General features: G+C 44.1%; 1 protein-coding gene across 1 annotated transcript in view; it reads right to left on the minus strand.

Moving 5' to 3' along the window:
* VCP (valosin containing protein) overlaps positions 1-21167 on the minus strand; it is a 68159-nt gene extending 46992 nt beyond the window's left edge. Inside the window, exons 1-11 of the mRNA XM_085846099.1 lie at positions 20974-21167; positions 18928-19027; positions 10192-10364; positions 7420-7562; positions 6890-7020; positions 6537-6668; positions 6285-6387; positions 3937-4070; positions 3701-3836; positions 1456-1568; positions 1164-1328 (exon numbers count right to left, since the gene is read on the minus strand). Of these exons, the coding sequence (XP_085702225.1) occupies positions 1164-1328; positions 1456-1568; positions 3701-3836; positions 3937-4070; positions 6285-6387; positions 6537-6668; positions 6890-7020; positions 7420-7562; positions 10192-10364; positions 18928-19027; positions 20974-20990 (1347 nt within the window). The 5' untranslated portion in view covers positions 20991-21167. The remainder of the gene's footprint in view (positions 1-1163; positions 1329-1455; positions 1569-3700; positions 3837-3936; positions 4071-6284; positions 6388-6536; positions 6669-6889; positions 7021-7419; positions 7563-10191; positions 10365-18927; positions 19028-20973) is intronic.
* Positions 21168-23232: the final 2065 nt, after the last annotated feature.

Here is a 23232-nt window from a genome sequence, read left to right on the forward strand (position 1 = left end):
CAATTGAAATCACCATATAGGAGGAAGAGAGGGTTGGGATGAGTGGTTAAAAGTTTGTCCATGTTGTCTGAGAAAGAGACGTACTGTACATGGAATCGTTACCGTTTGAAGGACAGCACAACACACAGACAAACAAGAGGTTGGAGTGGAGGGGAAGTCACAGCCAAAGGTACTCCTGGGGTTTAGAAGATGTAAGAGCAGTACAGGGACAGTGAGAAATGGAGTTATTGTTGTACAGTGTGACTTCGCCACCAGGACGTGGTTCAGGTCGATCAAACCAAGTAAGGGTTATTATTTGGCCACAAATGGGTGTCATTGGTATAGTCATGAAAAATATTGGATTGCACAATGCCTGCTTTGTGGTCATGTCTGGCCGAATCATACATGAATACAGGTTTTTGATTTAATTTTTCATGAAAATTATCAACATCTATTTGGAAATCTACAAATATCCAATTTGCTAATCAATTTCAGAGACTATATGTAATTATTTTTATCCTGCTCAGATTATAATCTGACATAATTATGAGAAAGTAAACATCAGCTGGGTGAGATAAAGTCCATTTTACAAAGTGCACCTTCTGCAATAGTGATGATGGGAACATTTTTGAAAAAATTTCAAAATTTATTTCACAAAAAGCTAAGGATTTCAGATCTACCACAACCAATATATGCCACTATTTAAATGTTGAAACTGCAACTACTGCTTTTAATGGATCCAATTGTTCCCAACAAATTTTGGGGTCAGCCAGGAAACATTTTTTGCACAAATCTTCATGAAATGGCCAAATAAAGTTCGACAGATGGTGGTACAAATGTGGAACTTGGCCAGAGTGCCCAGTTATAACTTGCTTAATCTTTGAAAAACACATCTTGGAATCTTTAATGTTGACAAAACAACTGGTGTTGGCATATGGGTCATTTGGCTTAATGTCCGAGTGATGACACGCACACCGATGCATCACCCTGAATGTGAAACACCAACGCGACAGTTCAGAGCTGGGTTAAGAAAAACCCAGGCCAGACAGCCGAAAGATGTGTGCACATCTCCAGGTTATCCTGCTAGTCTTTGTTTCAAATCTGCCAGCTCTGTGACTGAAAAACAATATTTTCTCAATACTTGTTTCGTATATCATTGAGAATAACAGCTTGTCACCACCTACCCGGAAGTCATCCATAGTGACAGCCAATGAGTTCATAATCTCTGCATCAATAGTCTCATCTTCAAGGTCAATGACATCCATTTTTTTGCGGATAGCTTGCAGTGCTGCCTCAGAACACAAGGCTGCAAGGTCAGCACCAACGTGGCCATGTGTTTCGTTGGCAATCTGAAACATTGGGAAATCACATTCTTAGACAGTCGATGTGAATTAGGTCACTAAAACACTGTTATCATTCATAACAAAACAAAAAAAAAAATTAACTTTTCAATAATTGCGAAATTGTAAAACTCACCTGTTCAAGGTCAACATCGTCTGATAGCTTCATGTTCTTTGTGTGTATCTGCAGGATCTCCAAACGTCCAGTTGAATCTGGGATGCCAATGTCAACCTCACGGTCAAAACGACCTGCAGATACATGGCAAATAATTTGAATAGGTCTTAGTCAGTCGGTCAAGGTCTGAATTCATGAAAAATCTCCACCAACACCAACCCCCACCCATCTCCAAAGTTAGAAAATTCAAATGTAAGAATTTACATTTTTATATTCAACATTCCATTTCATTATTGAAAGCATGATATTCATTTTAAATTTATATAGCAAATTACTTTGAAAATGTGTCGAGTAGAGATAAAGACATGGGGGTTTTAGAAAAGGTTTGGAAAATATCTTCCTTCCATAGTTCCACTAAGAACACCTTTTGATTAGCAATGGCATGTTGTGACAATCTGTGGAACTGACTATGTGTCTCTGTCTGTGCTCCCAACTAATGCTTTTCAAAAGTGCTTCCCATAATCACCAATACAACCCTACCCTCTTCTACTCTTGCTAAACACCTCCTGCTCTATTCCTTTCTGCCACTAATCCACTCCTCCTGTGCCCTTTCATCCTCTGTCAGTTTGTGAACTCTGCTGCCCTCTGTCATTTAGCTCCTCCATACAACAAATTAAAATTGCAATGTTCAACATATCAGTGGAAAGTTAATACATTTTAAAAGAGAAATAAAATAAAAAAGTCTGAAGACGACGATGGCTCACGAGCGGTATTTGACAATGTAGATTGTTTCAGAAGTCAAGGATGAGACAATGTGATAATGTTTGACCAAGTTATAAAAATGATCAACATGATGTGGTACGAGTGACAGGTTATTAGCTGCAAAATGTCGAAAACCCGGTTTCGTTCAACAACTAAAAAAATTTGACCTTTGCATAACCTTTAAAGGTCACAAAACAATGTTGTGGACATTAAAATAAGGAAACAGAATACGTGCTATAGCTTATTGGAGTTAGTTCGTCGAAGGTCGAAAACCCGGTTTGATTCCCACAACTTTGAAAATTTGACCTTTGTGAACTTTAAAGGTCAAAGGTCAAGGATTATGACCTTTGGTGCAAAACTTCCTCTGGAACATTCCAGGAAAAATATAACGTCATATAGGCGATATGGCATTTCGCACTCCTAGGATTATCCATACTTTGATGAAATCAGCGTAAAAAACAAACTTGAAGGGGGCACCACGGGCAAAGTGTTCGAGATAGAGCAAAATGGTTTCAAGACTTAAGGTGGGGAATGACCTCAAGTTTATGCATAAAATATTGTCATCCTCGCTCTCAAAGTTTGGGCGGTCATATGATTTTTATGTCAAAATTCGAAATTTTCTAAGTTCGTGACCTTGACCTTGGGACGAAAATGAAAAAAAAAAAAAATCGAGCTCCGTGGGGCTATGCAGGTGCCATTGGGCTAACCAAATACCGAAACCCCTGCCAGATTCGACAAACCCCTTGGAGAAGATGGATTTTTATGTCAAAATTCGCGATTTTCTTAGTTCATGACCTTGTGACGAAAATGAAAAATCGAGCTCTGTGGGGCTATGCAGGTGCCATTGGGCTAACCAAATACCCAAAACTCTGCCAGATTCGACAAAACCCCTAGGAGAAGATGCAAATTGAAATCGGCTACCCCCTAAAAACACATGTTTTTTGGGCGTGGCTCCGCCCATAATGGGTGGACCACACCCATTTTCAGGAAAACACAACTAGATCATGATATAAACCTCCCACCAAAATTTCATCAGGATCGGATCAAAACCCACGGAGCTATGCTCAGGACAGACAGATAGACAGACAGACAGACAGACACACAACAATAACGAATATAGTGGTCACTTATATTTTTCGTGAAAATATTTTTTTGTGAACCAACAACATATAACAGGATAAATGTCTCATTTGAATAAGTTTCAAGAAAGACAGCAATCTTTAAAATAGCAACTGTGCCTGAATCACAGCAAAACACAATTTAAATTAAATTTCAAACAATGAACCAGACAGTTCAGTGCTAGCCGTACTGCCACAGTAATTAATTAGATGAATAACTTTCATGGACCGTGAATTTGTTGGCTTCACCATTCAATGACGACACCAAACTTTAAAGTACACGAAAATAAACATTGCTTAAGATTGCTGATGATTAATGCTCTTTGTGTTTTTCTGACATCAAATTTATAATCAAATTAATACCACACCACCATCAGCAAACTAACCAAATCTACGTAGTGCTGGATCGATACTGTTTGGCCGATTTGTGGCGGCCATAACGATGACATGTGATCGCTGTTTCAGTCCATCCATGAGTGTCAGCAGCTGGGAGACAATCCTTCGCTCAACTTCCCCATGCGTCTGCACAGCACAGGTTCCATACAACAAATGGTCATCTCCTTATCCCACAAACAAAAGGTTCTCAAAGCGGAAAAGATTACAGCTGCAGGCAAAAACTCACCTTTTCCCTTTTGGGAGCAATAGCATCAAGCTCATCAATGAAAATGATGGCTGGAGCATTCTTCTCGGACTCCTCAAATGCCTTTCGGAGGTTGCTCTCAGACTCGCCCGCCAGCTTGCTCATTATCTCAGGTCCTGAAATTAAACAGATAAGATGCAATATGTATATATATATATCGTCTGAACGAGCAATAATGGAAAGCAAATACTGGCACTCCTCGCAATATGAACTACATGTGTTCTACAAAAGTAGTGTATTGTGAAAATGCATACAATGAAAAATATTTTCCCATTGATATGTTGTGTTATAAATCAGATGCATTGTTTTTTTTTTGGGGGGGGGCAGATATCTGGACAGCCTACATAACCGAACTAAATGTGTTTAAAAAAAAAACAAAAAAAAACACAACAACTTGGTAAATCAAAAAAGATCATCACTAAATGTATGATTAAATGAATACTCACCATAAATACAACAAAACAGAAGACAAATAAGTACAGTACAGCACTCAGTACTGTAGTCATCAATAATAGGAGAAAAGATTTTGTATCGAGACCTGGAGTAGACGTGGGCGAAATAATCTATTACCCGGTTTAATATCGATTCCCTCCATCAGAATCAGGAATAAAACCCTAAATTCTACAGAGCCGATTATCTGCCTCCAGATTTGATTCCTACTATCCCTTATCTCACTTCGTCCATCGATAATCTGTTCGCTGGTTTGTATTACATCAAATTACATCAAAAGCTTCAACTGTCATTCTTTACAAAACAGACAAAGACAACCCCATTTTTCTGCATCTAGCTTTGTTCAAGTTGTGAAGAAAATGAGCAAACATGCACTCACAAACTGTGTGCGGAACTTCTCCTTCCGGGATCCGACAGACAGCATTAGCCTATTATATCTGTGCTAGCAAAGCCCACCCATTGCTTCGCTGATGGGAATATGAAGAGGTGGGATAAAAAGAAGGGGGGAGAGAGAAGGAGGAGAGAGGACATAGAAGGGGAGAGAAATGGGATGGGGGAGTGAGGATGGGTGGGGAAAGGGAAGGCAGAGCAAGGGGAAGGGAAGGGCAATAAAACACGTCCAAACACCACCTTTTTTTGTAACCACCATGTTCGATATAAAATTGGGCAGAAGCATTTAAAACCCACATGATCTACCCGGTAAAGGCCGGCCTGCAAGCATGTATGCTCGTACATGCAGCGACCTTTGCACCCCTCTGGTCGTCTCATTCCAAATCTGATTCGTGCATGCTACACTCTGGGGAACCTGTTTTAACTTGCAAACCGAGTCAAGGGCGGTGTACAGAAGCGTTTTTCAAAACAGCAATAAATAAAAGGCACAGGGAGGTGAAATTCACCGAACGTAGAAGTGTTCCGTTTCGTCCGTAGGATGTCGAACAAATAAAGAAGATACAAGCACACCTGACGCTAAGCCAATGCTTCAGACTTTGGCACGCTCACGATACTGTTGAAACAAATTGTCCCATGAAATAAATAGGATCACATTTGTTCATGTAGCGTTTTAAAATAACACTTTTTCTTGCTACGAAACATTTTATCTTTGAGATTCCCTGATTTTGAATAAAATAATTCCAATACATAATTTTGGACGGGCTTTTATACTAGTATAATATAAATTATGCCACTGATTGTGTTTACTTATTAACATAAATTTTATGCTTAAGTCATCTCTCTTTATTGCTTCCGCCACAAAAGATGGATGGAAGTTATGTTTTCATCCATGTTTCTGTTTGCAAGAGATCTCAAGAAGATATAGATGGATTCTGACGAAACTAGTTGAGCAGGTTGTGTGTGTGACAAGGTAGAATTAATTACATGTTGGTTGGTGAAGAAGTGGAATTGATTCTCAAATTTTAAGAACCGCCCAAGCCTAGCGTGGAGTGGGGGGGTTATTGTGACGGTGAAGCACCAGTGCTTGATTGTGTGGATAAAAGTCATTTTCCCACTTGTGTTGTAGGATTTGGGGAAAGTTTTATAAAATTACTCAACAAAAATTACTTGACACCACTCGTCCAAAGTAGTTCAGTCCGAAGTACAGTACAATATGCAGATTAAAATTTTTAAAAACCCGTTTAATGGCACCCAACCAACCGATTTAATGGATGTTAATTTAAAATACAAGCTGTATTGTATTCATATCATTCGTTTTACAATGAAATGACTTTCCATGGAGCACATACACTTCCTCTTCCATTCTCCAGTCGCAGCACATACACTACCCCTTTCGAGGGGAGTGCCCGAAAATCAGCGAAAATACGTTAACCAGGAGTGCGTATAGCGAGGAATGCCTGTATGTTGTTTAAAAAAAAAAGTTGAAGCACCATTAATGAGGAAGAAGAAGGCTCCAGTCTCGTTAGCCACAGCACGAGCAATAAGGGTCTTGCCAGTGCCAGGAGGACCGTAAAGTAGAATTCCACGGGGAGGCTGCAAAATGCGCACAAACGTTAAAAAAAAATCTTCTGCTGCACGTGGTTGCATGCATTTGACAATTTAACATTCAGTGCAAAAACATCAACAACCCTCCTCTATTGCCAAACTCAAGTTATCAATACCAAATAAAACTACGATTGCACCTTCACTCCGATGGCTTTGAACAGAGCTGGGTGCCGTAATGGTAGTTCTACCATCTCCTTTATCTGAGCAAGCTGGCGCCGGCAACCCCCGATGTCATCGTAGCCAACTTCATTGAGCATTTCCTCCTCATCCTTAAAAACAAAAAACGAAGTTCAACATAATTATGACATCATACCAGGATCTCCCCATCATTTAAATTCGATAACGACCATGTGAGCACCCAGAGAGAAAGCCTTCCTCGATAAATGAGAGTCCATATGTTTATATCACATTGGAGATGACCACATGATCTTTCAAAGCTGTACGAACAATATAATAAACAAGGAGTAAATAGACAGCTTGCACATCTCACCTCTCGCTTCACTGGTTCACCCTCACAATGGATGACAGTATCTGGTGCCACAATGCAATATGGTGGTGGGTCCGTTTCCACGACCTTGAATTCCACAGCACGCATACCACCACGAACCAAGAATATATCACCTGCATAAGGAATACCAAACATACAAGAACATGAATGCAAACGTTGTACAACCAAAGAATAACCAACCGTTCTTTTCACGCTGTGAATAGCAGCGAGCTCCTAAGGTAGTTTCATTTGGCTAAGGAGTAAAGTCCTGGATGGGTCGCCACTCCGACATAGGATACTCGAATGGCTCATTACACAGTAAGCTGGTACTCGTTTTGCCGACCTCGGAAGGATGACAGGCTAAGCCAACCCACCTGGTGTTATTTCAACAGCATGACAGGGGCTCAAAATCAGGACCTTAAGATCTTAAGACAACCACCTCAACGAGTAAGCAAACACCAGGATTAAAACAAAAGAATGAGAAGAAAAAGGGTTCCTTATCAACAAAGGGAGGCAATGAGCTTGTTTGTTACCTTTGCGAATCGGTCGATAGGCTTCCAAAAAGTAGGGTTTGAGGAAAACCTCAAAAAGGTTTCCTGTGATCCCTTCTACAGTGTCATCCATGGGCAGAACGTGGATGCGTTTGCCATATTTCACATCCGGCAAGGATTGTATGCTATACACACACACACACCCAACATATACTCAAACAACATTACCATTTCAATAACTTGAACTCCAATGGCAAAAAGTGTTCAGGATATATTGCAAAAATCATCATGGTGCCTCTAGTAATCATATTTCAATAAATGTCTTTCAACAACCACCTCCACCTCAGCCCTTTCTCCATTCCACACCCCCAAACACAAGACTTCAGTATTGTAGTAGGGCTTAGGTAATGAAAACTTCAAGCACCACAAAACCTGTAATATAATGAGATCAGCTGCTACGAGGGGAAGAGTAATCTTGTTGGTCTTACAATATGGCCACAGATAGTTTAATCATCTGACATTATTTGCAACAGTCTATGTTTTTATCTTCATCTTTTCAATTCACCCCACAGCATCACCTCACCCCAAAAGTAATGTCCAGGATAAAATTGCCGACCCCACCACACTCAGACTTGCAACCCTTCCTTTGCTTTCTCCCATATTCCCATGAGAAATGCTCACAACAAATGCAGTTATACAAGTCAAACAACTGTACTGGAACATACCACATTTGGAACTAGAGAGTTCAGAGAACATGATATCCCTCACAGTGTTCAACTACAGACAGGATTTCAATGTTAATAAAAAAAAAATTTAAAGATCGTTTTAAAAAAAAAAAAAAATCTGGAAGTTTAGCGCGACTGTAGCATGCACCGGAGCAGCGCGTCACTGCGTCCACTTTCTGCCAGTACTCCAGGGGCCTCCGTCTGGCCATCCCCCAGGCAGATGCCTGGCCCATCCCCATCTCCTTGAGATGCTGATCAACCTGCAACAACGAGGCATGTGGTCGGCCCATTGGCCTCCTCCACTCATGAGACTCCCTCGCTGAGAGAATCTGGTGAGCAGGATCAGCGTCAGGAAAATGAGCCACATGTCCATATAGCTACAGCTGATGCTCACGAACTATGCAGGTAACAAATCTCATTTGAGTCTCTCTCAGCAACCGCTCGTTGGACACAAAGTCCAACCAGCGATAGCCAAGGATTCTCCGAAGAGACCTGGTACCAAAGGAATTAAGTTTCTGTCTCAGATCCCTGGTCAGAGTCCAAGTCTCACATCAATAGAGCAAGACTGGAAGCACCAAGGACCTGAAGACTCAGACTTTCGTCCTCCCACACAGGTACCGGAACACAATTCACCTTCATAATACTTCCAAGAACCATGCTATATAAAGATATATAGCATAAGCATGAGAGGGCGTGGTATGTGAGAGGGTGCTGTATTGGGATGAAGAAGAGGCCGCCGATATGGCTATGTACAATGCCAATTGACGCTGCGTCCTATGGTGATCAAATTATTGCAGTGTATAAGGGTGGTGTATGACTGCTTCAGTTGCATTAAACTTATGGATTTTTTTTCAGAAATCTTTAAAATCATTAATTTATTAAAATTAAAATACTGTATATATTTAAACCCTGAGCTCCTTGGACATTTGGCACCCGAGGCTCCCTGGAGAAAAGGAAAAAAAACCGGTCGCTCGGGTATATTGAGGTTTGAATAGCGGCTGGCAAACCGGTCGCGAGGGTTCAAACAGTTAGCACTGTGCTGGCTCCGTATCGTGTTAAATGAAATCTTGTTTTCAATATCATGAAAATTTATTTTTCAACACAAAAATCAGACGATATAGTGTTTATTTTATGTGCAACTCGAACTAATCTCGACTTTTTCTGCAATTTACTACATTCTGCCCCTGTGTCAGGTTCAGTTTTCCATATAAACTCACCTATTCCATCCATTTTTCGCAATGGTGGAAAGTCAATAGCTCTATTTTATAAAGCACTTTGCAGTGTGGCAAGATCTGAGTACATATTTAGAGGATCCTTCAGAAGTTGGGTGTGCCATCCAAATAATCTTGGTAATGCAGTTTATAATGTAATCTTTTGAAGTTTAAAGCACAAACATTACAGTAGGTACCATCGTCTGTAGCTGGGTTTGGTAAGGCAGGGGGCTAGCATAAGCCAGTATAAAGATTAATTTATGTAAGAAAGACCATCAAACCAGCAAGCAGTCAATAAAGAAAAAGAAAAATTGCTCGATGTCCAATACATCATTATTAATATATTAGTTAATCTCCTCAATGCATGCGGCCAATCAGTCATGCTTTCTCTTTATTATCGACAAGTAACACCTGCAACATCCTCCGCTCAACACCACCTCGATAAATAAAATTCACTTTGAGCCAGTTCATCAGTTATTCCATCCATTGGGACCATATTCTGTGCAGTGCGTTGGTGCTGCTTAAGCAATCTCCTTGGCTATTGGACACAATCCTGGATGGGTCGCCACTTCGACACAGGATATAAGCAAGCTGGCACTCATTTTGCCAGACTCGGAAGGATAACAGACCGAGTTAACCCCACCTAGCATTAATTCAACAGCTGAGATGGAATTGAGCTCAGGACCCTAGGATCCCAAGCCCACCACCCTAACCATTAAGCCAACACCAGGCATATCGGTTATTGCACTGTTATAACAAAGATTTTTTTGGTGATTGGCTGTGGGTGATGTTCTATGCACTTCATACACAGGTAAATTAGACAAGTGAGACAACCCTTCATTTAAGGCTGAATTTTATCCATCTGGCAACTATCGTACCTTACAATGTCACCAAGACGTACACGCAAATTACTGCGCACCACTCTGTTCATGCGGATCTTTTCATCCGAACAGCTCTCATCCGAAAGTACAATGCATACGGTCTCCCTCCTCTTCTTTCCCTTCAACAGCACTGTATCACCACGAAACAACTGCAACTCGTTCATTTTATCCTGCGCAACAGCACCGACAGGGATTGCATTAAACAGCAATGCAGTCAGGAAAGTGTAAAAAATAACTTGATTAAACCACAGTTATTAAAAAAAAAATTTTCAAAGGTCTCTTTGATGGCATCTCCAATACAAAGGAGCCGCATCAAAAAGCATGATTAATCAGAGACGTCGGCATGCATTTTACTTGTGGATGCAAATAGTGTTACCACAAGCATTTTGGAATCAGCTCAGTTTTAAAAGCACGGTACCTAGTTCATAAGTGCACTGCTACCCAATTTAATGTAAACTTCAAAGTACGACACAGACCTCTAGGAGAGCAGTTACACCAAAAATAAGAAAAGCAGAACAGTGCTTATACCTAACAGACTGAAAACAATTGTGGCAAATTATGTTTTGAAGCCAAATTGGGAAAATAAAATAATAATCTGAAAAACAATTATTAATACGAAAGGCAAAGAGACTATCATTTCAACACTGAATTCCAAAATGCAATGCAAAATACCACATGAACGCAATAACCAAGCTCTCCTGAATGGCGGCCAGCGGCTTCCTCTCCTGCCTGGCCCTGAGCAGCTTCCTGCTGCTCCCCCGCCAAAACTCAAGATGAGCCACAAAATATGTAACAGAGAAGAAAGCAATTACCGATGGATTTTTTTTTTAATGCCGTGAACAAACTCTGGGACATCACGGGTGATGAAGCTTGTGGTCAAGTTTCATCGAAATTGTGTGTAGTTTCAAAGAAGTTGCAAATGTTTGTGGATGGAGAGACAGATGGACGGAGGGCGCGCCATCCCATAAGGTCCCCAGAACTACATTCCAGGTGAGCCAACAAGAAAAAACTCAATGCAAAAATGACCCCCGTGTGGGGGTGACGGTCATCTCTATAACGTTTTTTACTATCATAATCAATGAACAGTTGCCAGATATCTCCTAAAATGACAGACGAGATAGGTTTTGAAAATTGCGACTTTCACAACTTTCATGACCTCGTGACCTTGACCCTGACCTCGAATCCAGGAAAAAAATATGCCGTTGGGTATCACTCATCGACCTCTACCCACAGACCAAATTTAATCAAGATCGGAAGTAAAAAGTTTTCTTTGTACAGGGAGGTGTTTTTGACCATCTTCCAGGTTACGTGGCGGCCAAACGGGATGGAAATTTAAAAATCTGTCCGGTTAGATACAAGATAATATTTTTTACTATCATAGTCAATAAACAGTTGCCAAATATCTTGTAGAATGGCAGACTAGATAGGTTTTGAAAATGGCGATTTTTATAACTTACGTGACCTCGTGACCTTGACCCTGACCTTGAACCCGGACAAAAGTTATATCGTTGTGGAACACTCATCAACCTCTTCCCACATACTAAGTTTCATCAAGATCGGAAAGAAAAATTGTTGACGGACGGACATTTGGTCTGGCTTTATTAGGTCATCTCGGTAGAGATGACCTAATAAACGAGAAAAAGAGCAATCATGAGATTGCAGACCCTCACCAGCACTTCTTTTGAGTGGTGTATTTTTATTAGGTTTTAGGGTAAATCCGATATGGCTGCCAAACCATGTGACCTATGATATAATGTGCGTGAACCTTTTGTTCCTCATGGACAGGCGGTCACACATGTAAAGCTTCACCTCAATTTGTTCAGCCACTTCAGAGAAGATTTTTGAAGGTTTTTTTTTTTTCAAAAAAAAAAAATATGGCTGCTGAATCATGTGACCGCTGATGTAATAAATTATTTTCTGTGGACCATTTTATTGCAAGATGACCCTCAAAAATTTTCAGACTCATCAGATGTTGCGTTCTGCATATGCAATTATGACGTCATAACGAGGGCACCTATGAAGACATAAAAAAACATCATACTTATTCCCCATGAGAAGTACTTGCCATGTGCCAAGTTACAATTTTTTCCTTGGTGCGGTTTCAGAGATACAGAGGTCCAAAGTTTTTTCCGTTTTCCCAATATGGCTGCCGCACGTGTCCTATGATGTCATAATTATCATTAAAACATTCGACATGAGCAGTCGCACCAATGGTAAAAATTGTCTCAATCCGACAAGCGGTTGGGGAGAAAAACACGAAAGTTCTGTGCGGACAAACAAACAAACACACAAACGGACCCAAATGCAAAACCTTCTCCTCTGGTGAGGGTAAAAATGGAGAAAAGATTATCCAAGACAATAAACACCGGAACAGATATACATTTTTAAAAGCCCAAACGGAAAGTCTCAAGGGAGAAACGTCACCTCCCAAGCTGCCCTCTTTCACCACCCATTTCGTCCCTCCCCTCTCTAATGGGTCGTTTATATCGCCGATCCAACAATGGATAATTAAATATTTGTCAGGACAGGTTTGGTTTTGACATTGAGGTTTGTATTGGTTTTTGTTTGGATGCATTTATGGATATGCTGGCAGGAAGCTTCATTGTGACTTCTCTGTACTGACAGCATTATTAACTGCAGCAGTATGAAAGCATTTGGTTTATGGTTGTCAGAGCAATATGGTGTGGTCATAAAACGGAGGGGATGAGTTTGTCACTGAAAAGACCGAGATCACAGACACACAACCACCCTTCCCCTCCCACACAAAGTTTATATTTATCTCAATGATCCAACACTCATGGAGGAGCTTGTACATAAATCACATGCAGTGCAAGGAGAATACATGCAAAAGACATTGAAGTACTTTTCCATTAATTACTTAAGGACATCAGTAGACAATGTACAAACACATTTTATAGTATACTAGATGACCCGTGAACCTGTTGTGACAGCGGTTGATGAAAAAAAAATCATTTCAAGAAGAAAAAAAAAAGATAGCTCCAGTGAACTATACCGCTGAGGCTGTTTGCATTGATCAAATACTCCCAAAGAATACTTGACTGAATCGGGAATAGATTTTTAAATAATTTTTTCGTTACATGATTTGAACAAAACTTCATATTGTGTGTCAATGTGAAAAAAAAAAAACGGAGAAAAGAAAGTCGAAGAAATTGTGTGTAATCTTCTGAACAGAATTTTATTTATAAATGAACGTGGAAGTATGAGATCAAAATGGCGGTTTATTTTATACTTAAAAATAAATCGTTCTTTGCCTATACTAAATGTTTGAGATAAATAAATCATTTCAATAAGAAAAAAAAAAGATAGCTCCAGTGAACTATACCGCTGAGGTTGTTTGCATTGATTAAATTCTCCCAAAGAGTACTTGATTTTTTAATAATCTTTTTTGTTGCCCGATTTGAAGAAACTTGTAGGCCAGCGGTAAACCTCGATAAAGGGCTATATTTTAGGAGTTTAATCAACCGGCTTGACACAAAGCTACAACAGGTCTCATATGAAAGATGATGATCTCAGTAACATTTATCGCTGTTGTCCTCATATTTTGGTGTGCGGTCCATGAAATATTCACATTTGAAGGATACACCCGTCTGAATATTTGGACAATTTCAGAAAAATCACATAATTCCCCAAAAACAACAAGACAAAGAGCCCGCTTCCTACACGTTTGGTATTGAAATGTGTCGATTGGACAGGAGAATAATGTAGTATCACAACCACATCATTATATGTAAATGTATATGCCTTTATTGACAAAATACGATAATTTTCTAAATTTTTAGGACCGCCATAAGGAAAATATCAGAGAATGCGATTTTTAAAAACAGATGTTGACATTGCTATGTTCAGTTATCATCCTTTACAATATAAAAGAAGAAATGAAAAAACGTGATTACATAATTATCATCCTCAGCATCGCTCTCATCCATGTACTGAGGTTGTCCTGCATGGTTGTGCAAAAATGGACACTACTGAAAGGCTATAGCTATACCCGGAAATGGTTTTCCGCCGTGCTTTGCTATTGACTCAAGTCCGCCCTGACCTGAACATGAAGCACGTCCTGAGCTATCCCATTACGCCTGTTCCGATATCTATCTTTCATGAAGATGGAGCTCCACGGAAGAACACCAAAGCAGAACTAGGCCATATTCTCGAGGGCCTAGTCGATGAAGAGCACAAAAACACTGCCAGTGATAACCAACATCGCAGTGTGTACATCAAGGATGCTATGGCTGAACTCCATATCCTGGGTGGAAATGTTGGTACGTTTGGTAACTTGGCACAGTGTTACTGAAACCAGTTGCTTCATTGCATCAAAACACACCCCACCCTCATCGACATCTTCGACCAATATGATGATGTCAATTCTGTGAAGACAGACGAAAGAACGAGACACCTTGCTGTTGCTGGTGGATCCGGAAGCTACCAAGTCATTGCTGGACGCCCAGTACGACAATGGACGAAATTCATGGCTCTATAATCAAACAAATCCACCTTGACACACTTCATCTGTAGTCACATCACGCAACATGTACCAGCAGCAAAATAACTTTCAGATGACCAAGAAAAGCGGATCTATTTGGCTGGGGGCTTATCTGATGGTTCGCTTACAGCATGCCTTTCATCTGCAGGAATGTATCACGACAGTCAACTCGCAACAATGCAGGAAGAGGCAGATTCTCGGATATTTCTTCATGTTAAGCATGCCGATGACGAGTTCAGACGTAACAATGTGCGTGGGTCCATTACAATCAAATCAGCAGACACTGATGTGCTTGTCTTAACAGTCCACTACTTTCCACAGTTGTGGGACACTGCCGAAATATGGATAGAGAAAAGAACATCAGCAGGATGCAAGCTTATCCCGGTCCATCAGATATGTTACAGCTTGCTTCCAGAAATGTGTACCCGGCTTCCTGCGTTTCATGCCCTGACAGGATGTGACTCTGTATCAGCATTCTTCGGCTATGGTAAAAAGAAAGCATGGAAAGCTATGAAGACATTGCATCTTCAGAATAATGGTCCACACCTCGAAGTTCTCGCCACTGACGATCTCCAGGAGGCAGTAGCTGCTTCAAGACATTTCGTCAGTGCCATGTATGATTCTCAAGGGAAATATATGGATGCACACACAAATTTGAATGATCTTCGGGAGAAACTCGCAGCGACCAAAGATGTTCCAGTGCATAAGTTGCCTCCGTCCGAACCAGCTTTTCTCGAACATGTGAAGAGATCCGTTCACCAAACCCGAGTATGGATGAATGCCCACATGGCAAATCCAGAAATTCCCAAACCAGAGGGTCGTGGATGGTACAGAGGAGAAGGTGTGCTGCATCCCACATTGTTTGATGTGGGATCCCACATCAGCAGAGATGTTAGATGGTCTTGTGTGTTCATGCCGTGGTAGTGAACCATGTACCAACAGCTGCAGCTGCTCACAAGACAGTTTGCCTTGCACTAACGAGTGCATGTGTGCCACCAGTGACAGGCAGTGTGGCAACGAACTGTCACATGGTGACCAAAATGACACGGACAGTGATGGTTGAACATATCGAGGACACTCGCTCAAAATATATGTTTTAGTTCATTTCTCGTAGAACAATGTGTATTGGTGTAACATATAGTTATCACATCACTTGTGCAAACTTCAGTCACTATATCGTATAATTTGCTAGTAGAAATTTGTTTCAAAATATTCTCATTATATTGATATGGTAAACTGAACACATATAAAATAAAGAAAAAATATGACAATTGGCAGATGTTTGTTTCTGTAGTTGATGATTTTCGAAGTTAGCAGTCTGGAAATTACATCTTTTTTCTATTAAAAGCACTCAAATGTACATATATTTATCTAGAAGTATTCCATTAAGTAACTTGTAGTATTCCCCTGTTCATTCTGCACATTTCAATACCAATCATGTAAAAATAGGGCACATTGCTTTGTAGTTATGGCTAATTCACTGATTTTCGGAAATGGTCAAAATTTTCTAATGGGGGTATCCTTCAGGTGTGAATATTTCATGGGCCGCACACCAAAAATGAGGACAACAGGGCAAAATGAGTTACTGAGATCCCCATCTTTCATATGAGACCTCTTGCAGCTTTGTGTCAAGCCGGTTGATTAAGTATCAAAAAAACTGACCGATACCGCTGGCCTATTGATAATGCACACCACAGGAGAATGGTGAGTAAGGTCAGGTCAGGTATGGGAGCATGTGCCAGAACAGCGCGTCGCTGCGTCCACTTTCCGCCGGTACTCCAGGGGCCTCCGTCTGGCCATCCCCCAGGCAGATGCCAGGCCCATCCCCATCTCCTTGAGATGATGGTCAACCTGCTGCAACCATGAGGCACGTGGTCGGCCCACTGGCCTCCTCCACTCATGAGACTCCCTCGCTGAGAGAATCTGGTGAGCAGGATCAGCGTCAGGAAAACGAGCCACATGTCCATACAGCCGCAGCTGACGCTCACGGACTATGCAGGTAACAAATCTCATCCGAGTCTCTCTCAGCAACCGCTCGTTGGACACAAAATCCGACCAGCGATAGCCAAGGATTCTCCGAAGAGACCTGGTACCAAAGGAATTAAGTCTCCGTCTCAGATCCTTGGTCAAAGTCCAAGTCTCGCACCCATAGAGCAAGACTGGAAGTACCAAGGACCTGAAGACTCGGACTTTCGTCCTCCCGCACAGGTACCGGCAGCGCCACACCCCATGATCCAGTGAATCCATGACTCCCCAGGCCCGACCCAGACGTCTATTGACCTCCGGCTCACAACCTGCGGAGACATGAATATCACTGCCAAGGTAAGTGAATCTATCCACGACCTCAACATCCTCACCACAAACAGACACAGACAGGACAGCAGCATCCAAGATGTCACCGAAAGCCTGGATCTTTGTTTTGACCCAAGAAATCCGTAATCCCAACGGCTCCGACTCCTCATTCAGCACCTCGAGGGCCCCCAAGAGGATGTCTAAAGTCTCCGCAAAGATGACTGCATCATCTGCAAAATCAAAGTCCGAGATCTTGACATTGCCAAACGATGCACCGCAACTTGATCTCTCCGACATCCTCCCAAAAATCCAGTCCATACAAGTGTTGAAAAGTGTGGGGGAAAGTACACATCCCTGACGAACTCCAGTAACAACTGGAAATAAGTCAGAGGCGGTACCACCACACTTCACAGCACTCTCAGTACCAGAGTAGAGTTCAGACATCAGATCGATCAGTTTCGGTGGCACCCCACGAAGACCAAGAATCCTCCAGAGGGCATCCCGATTCACTGAATCGAACGCTTTACAGAGATCAACATAGGCTGCAAGCAGCCCCTGCCGAAACTCTCGTCTGCGTTCAGTGAGGACACGAAGAGCAAGGATACGGTCAATCGTTGACCTCTTTGGTGTAAAGCCTGACTGCTCTGGACGCTGGTGCTCAAGCAGATGGTGGCGAACCCTATCAAGAATTATCCGAGCAAAGACCTTGCCCGGCACTGAGAGCAGCGTCACCCCTCGGTAGTTGTTGCAGTCTTGGCGATCACCCTTCCCTTTCCAGAGAGGGACAACAAGGCCCCTCTTCCAGTCAGTTGGGATGATGCCTGTGTTCCAGGCAGAGCACAAAACTGCATGCAACGACGCGAGTGCAGCATTTCCACCAGCCTTGAGAAGTTCAGCATGGATGCCACAGATCCCTGGAGCTTTGCCCCGTTTCAACTGGTTCACCGCAGCCCGTGTTTCCACAAGCGATGGTGGACCACAGTTGATTCGAGGGTCAGCAACAGGGATTGTAACACCCTTGACGTCCAACTCGACAGCTGGGGGATCAGCCTGGTACAACCGCTCAAAGTAACCGGCCCAGCGGGCCTTCACTTCAGACTCCTCTGTCAAGAGCCTACCACTCTCTGCTCGAACTGCAGTGCTCCGAGGGATGGGCTTGGATGAACGTAATGCGCGAATTCCCCTGTAAGCGGGACGAGAATCACCTGATTCAATCACGAGGTGAGTAAGGTGGCCCTAAAAATGTGCTATCGTGTTTTGTATGGGAACATACAAATAGTTTTGGCTGTATTTCGGGAACATACATACGTACATACATACAAGATGAGTTTTAGTAATATATCGATAGATGGGATTTGAACCGAGGTACTGCACATCATGAGCCAGGGATTCAAATGGGAAACCGAAACAGGACAACTACAACTTGGTGGTCACCCTGTGCTGTTACAGCACCTGCATTTTCAGAGTGGTCAATTAATGCTCGTTTGATAAATCACAACGCCTGTTTTAGATTTAGGGAATACAAATTAATTAAAGCAATTAATTATCTGAAGTTTGTGCACACAGAATTTCAAGTTGCAATGTTAGTTTCCATCTGACAACTTTTCTCCGGGTAACTCAAATACAAATTAATCAAAGGGCATAAAATTAATACAACATGCAGAAAATATTTAAAACAACAGAATGGGGAAAGACAAGGGAAATAAAAATATATTATGGAAGCATCATGTGAAAACACATAAAAGGTTGAAAGGAAATACTCATAGGGTAGGGGAGGAAGAAGACAACAGCAGGACACAAGGAGCGAAGGGGCAGGGGATATCTTATATATGTCATAAAGATGGCACCTTGAAATTAGCAAGCATATTTGTGGATTGAAGACAGAAAGAAAACAATGTTGTGAAGTCAAGCATGATTGATCAAAAATGCTCATCACATGCCTGTGACAATGACACCACACTGTTGTCCTCATTGATGGATTCATCAACCACCAGGCGGTTCGGTCGCTGCTTCTGCTTCAATATCGCCGTCTGAATATCACTGCCAAAGCAAAGGGGAGAAAAGGGATCATTGGTTCACATTTCACCAACAGTAAAGCCACGCATCTGTGGGGAAGAGTGTATGGGGAGCCCTGCCTCACGGCCAACGGTGCCTGGGGGGGTGCGGGGGGTGGGAACGCACGGCCTATGGCACCTCGAGGGGGTAAGGTGTGTGGCCAATGGCGCCTCAGGAAGGTGGGGGAGGGGTACAGTGCGTGGAACGGCGCCTTGGGGGGAGAGGGGTACGGTGTGCAGACAATGGCACCTCCAGGGGTGGGGGAGGAGGATGTGCGGGTATCGGCCCCTCCGGGGGGGGTACGGTGTGTGGGCATTGGCGCCTCTGGGGGAGGGGTACAGTGTGCGGGCATCGGCGACTCCGGGAGGGGAGGGTACGGTGTGCGGGCATAGTCACCTTTGGGGGGGTATGGTGCGTGGACAACGGCGCATCGGGGGGAGTATCGGCGCTTTCGGGGGGTGGGTGCGCGGACAACGGCGCCTTGGGGGGAGGGTATCGGCGTCTTCGGGGGTTGGGTGCGTGGACAACGGCGCCTTCGGGGGTGGATACGGTGCGCGGACAACGGTGCATTGGGGGAGGAGTATTGGTGGTTTCGGGGGTGGGTGCGCGGACAACGGCGCCTGGGGGGGGGTATTGGCGTCTTCGGGGGGTGGGTGCGCGGACAATGGCGCTTTCGGGGGTGGGTGCGCGGACAACGGCGCCTTGGGGGTGGGGGGTATCGGCGCCTTCGGGGGGTGGGTGCGCGGACAACGGCGCCTTGGTGGGGGTATCGGCGTCTTTGGGGGGTGGGTGCGCGGACAACGGCGCCTTGGGGGTGGGGGGTATCGGTGTCTTTGGGGGGTGGGTGCGCGGACAACAGCGCCTTGGGGGGGGTAATCGGCCTCTTTGGGGGGGTTGGTGCGCGGACAAAGGCGCCTTCGGGGGGTTCGGTGTGCAGACAATGGCACCTCCAGGGGTGGGGGGAGGAGGATGCGCGGGTATCGGCCCCTCCGGGGGGTACGGTGTGTGGGCATTGGCGCCTCTGGGGGGTACAGTGTGCGGGCATCGGCGACTCCAGAAGGGGAGGGTACGGTGTGCGGGCATAGTCATCTTTGGGGGGTATGGTGAGTGGACAACGGCGCATTGGGGGGGAGTATCGGCGCTTTCGGGGGTGGGTGTGCGGACAACGGCGCCTTGGGGGGGTATCGGCGTCTTCGGGGGTGGGTGCGTGGACAACGGCGCCTTCGGGGGTGGATACGTTGCGCGGACAACGGTGCATTGGGGGAGGAATATTGGTGGTTTCGGGGGTGGGTGCGCGGACAACGGCGCCTGGGGGGTATTGGCGTCTTCGGGGGGGTGGGTGCGCGGACAATGGCGCTTTTGGGGGGTGGGTGCGCGGACAACGGCGCCTTGGGGGTGGGGGTATCGGCGCCTTCGGGGAGGTGGTGCGCGGACAACGGCGCCTTTGGCGGGGGGGGTATCGGCGTCTTCGGCGGGGGGGGTGCGTGGACAACGGCGCGGTGGTAGCACGTTGTCTGCAAGGCATACTCTGTCCCCGAAGCCATTGTGGGGCCTGGTATTTTACGCATTCGGCAGAAACAATGCTCAGTGACTATGATAACGACAGGTCAGCGCACACACAATCAGCTGCGGGCCGGCACAATCCGAGCCACGGCGAGGCGCAAGGCCGAGCCAATGAAAAATCTGATGACCCTTAAAAAAAAAAAATCTTGTTAACAAGAAGTCAGTTGTTACTTCATCAGTCCTGGAATTGTTTTAATGGCGACAGAATCACGAGGTCACGGGGTCACTCCGGCCTTTATCTGTTGCTTTGTCAAGTCGACCACGTCGAAAGAATGCCCTCAGAGGCCAACACGGAAATTGAATGGCCATTTGTGGCAAACGGAATGACAATACCGCCAAGCTCGCGTAAACTTGTCTGCAAAACTTACTCTGCCGCCGAAGCCATCGTCGGGCCGGGTACTTGGCGCGTTCGGCAGAACCGATGCTCAGTGACTCATCAACTGCAGGCCGGCACACACACAATGGCGGTTTACCGGCCGTGACGTCAGCATTTCGAGGCAACCAATTATTGAAGGACTGAGGGCAATGGACGTGCTGACGTTCTCGGCACGACAAATGACGTCACAGATTTCGACGAACGCAGCACCGAACGGTTTAACAGTGGTTTTTATTTTTATTCCACGGTATTAAAATGGAACTTAAATGATGCACAACAAAGCTTCGGAGAGTTGAACAAATAAAAAGTAAGACGAATGACATTTCAGAGCGTTCTGAGGTAATCACGTAATTTCAAGTCATTAATTAATACCACATACAGTATAATTTTTCATGTGTGCTGACGTGTGTGTGTGTGTGTGTGTGTGTGTGTGTGCGCGTGCGTGCGTGTGTGCGTGTGTGCGTGTGTGTGTGTGTGTGTGTGTGTGTGTGCGCGTGCGTGCGTGTGTGCGTGTGTGTGTGTGTGTGTGTGTGCGTGCGTGCGTGTGTGTGTGTGTGTGTGTGTGTGTGTGTGTGTGTGTGTGTGTGCGCGTGCGTGCGTGTGTGCGTGCGTGTGCGCGCGTGTGCGTGTGTGTGTGTGTGCGTGCGCGTGTGCGTGCGCGCGTGCGCGTGCGTGTGTGTGTGCGTGTGTGCGCGTGCGTGCGCGTGTGCGTGTGTATGCGTGTGTGTATGTGTGTGTGTGCGCGTGCGTGCGTGTGTGCGTGTGTGCGTGTGTGCGTGTGTGTGTGTGTGTGCGTGTGTGCGTGTGTGTGTGTGTGTGTGTGTGTGTGTGTGTGTGTGTGTGTGTGTGTGTGTGTGTGTGTGTGTGCGTGTGCGCCGTGTTCATTCGTTCCTGTTCGTTATTTATCGAAAGAAAGCGTTCTCGTGAATTTATATGTTATAATGTGAATAACCTAAATATATATTATGTAATATCGCCTCACAGGGAAGTGGAATGGAGCAATTTCACTTCCTTTAAAATGAACGAAGAGAAATAACAACTTCTTCCTCTTTTTATTCCTCCTCTTCCTCTTTATATTATTAAATCCTCTCAGTCTTCTCCATTTTCATCTTCTTCTTCTCTCTGTCTTCTGCTTCTTCTTCTTATCTCTGTCTTCTGCTTCTTCTTCTTCTCTCTGTCTTCTGCTTCTTCTTCTCTCTGTCTTCTGCTTCTTCTTCTTCTCTCTGTCTTCTGCTTCTTCTTTAACCATTTCAACTTTTTCTTCTTCTTTCGAATACACACAAGGCTGCAGCAGGAATCTGATTCTCTATGACCTAAGTACTCCTCAGGTCAGGGCAATGATTTGTCATTTGTTCAGGGTGCCGGCGATAGCTCACCTCCTCTTCGTGAAGGACACGATGGGATTTTTAACGTACACCAACTAATGCCCGTAGATGTGATGCCTAGTTTAACGTCTGTCCGACGGAGGGCATACACACAATGAGGAATTACCCTGCCAGTGAAACACGGGAGGACAATTTATTGCTGGGTGTGGGATTCGAACCCAGGGCAGTTAGCTCAGACCTGTGGAGGTCGGTGTACACACATCCTGCTAGCCCCCATTTGTTCTTCATAGTTCGATATTAAATGAGAAAGTGCCGTTGAAGTTGTGGTGCCAAGTGGTGTTGCATCAGGGAGAACGCCTTCAGGTGGCATGTAAAAGACATTAAAGATCCCAACAGTATCTTTCAAATTGATTAGAGTCATGAGACCATCGTATACCACACATGGTCCTGAATCCTACTCCCTTATTAGATCAGATTCGACCATTGTGTTGGCCTATCCTGGTTAAGTTTTAATTTTGTGGCTCCAAAGGATCCAATCTGCTGACTCGTGCTCTGCCCCAAAGGAAAGTCCATTGCTGCCAAGGCACTGACTCAATCATGGTAGATATTACCCTGGGTGGATGACCATTAGTCCATTGCTTCCCAGCAATCGAGGATGAATTTGGAAATTGTTTCGGGATCTAATGATAACTTGCCTACTCTTCGCAAAAGACACCGTGAGATTTATCCGGGGCCTCCGCTCCAACCTAACAGATCTCTCAATCCCGGCTGCTGCCGATAAACCAGACATCATCTCTTTAACATAATCCTTCCTCCATCAGGGTATCACTGACTCGGTAGTGTCTCTCCCTGATTGTTGTCTCCTCCGATTTGATAGGGCTGAACCATTCCCCCGTGTCGGAGTTGCACTTTCCATCAATTACTCA

This window comes from Eptatretus burgeri, chromosome 11, assembly GCF_056783735.1.
Source record: "Eptatretus burgeri isolate ZD-2024b chromosome 11, Ebu_testis_v1, whole genome shotgun sequence".
Classification (NCBI taxonomy): domain Eukaryota; kingdom Metazoa; phylum Chordata; class Myxini; order Myxiniformes; family Myxinidae; genus Eptatretus; species Eptatretus burgeri.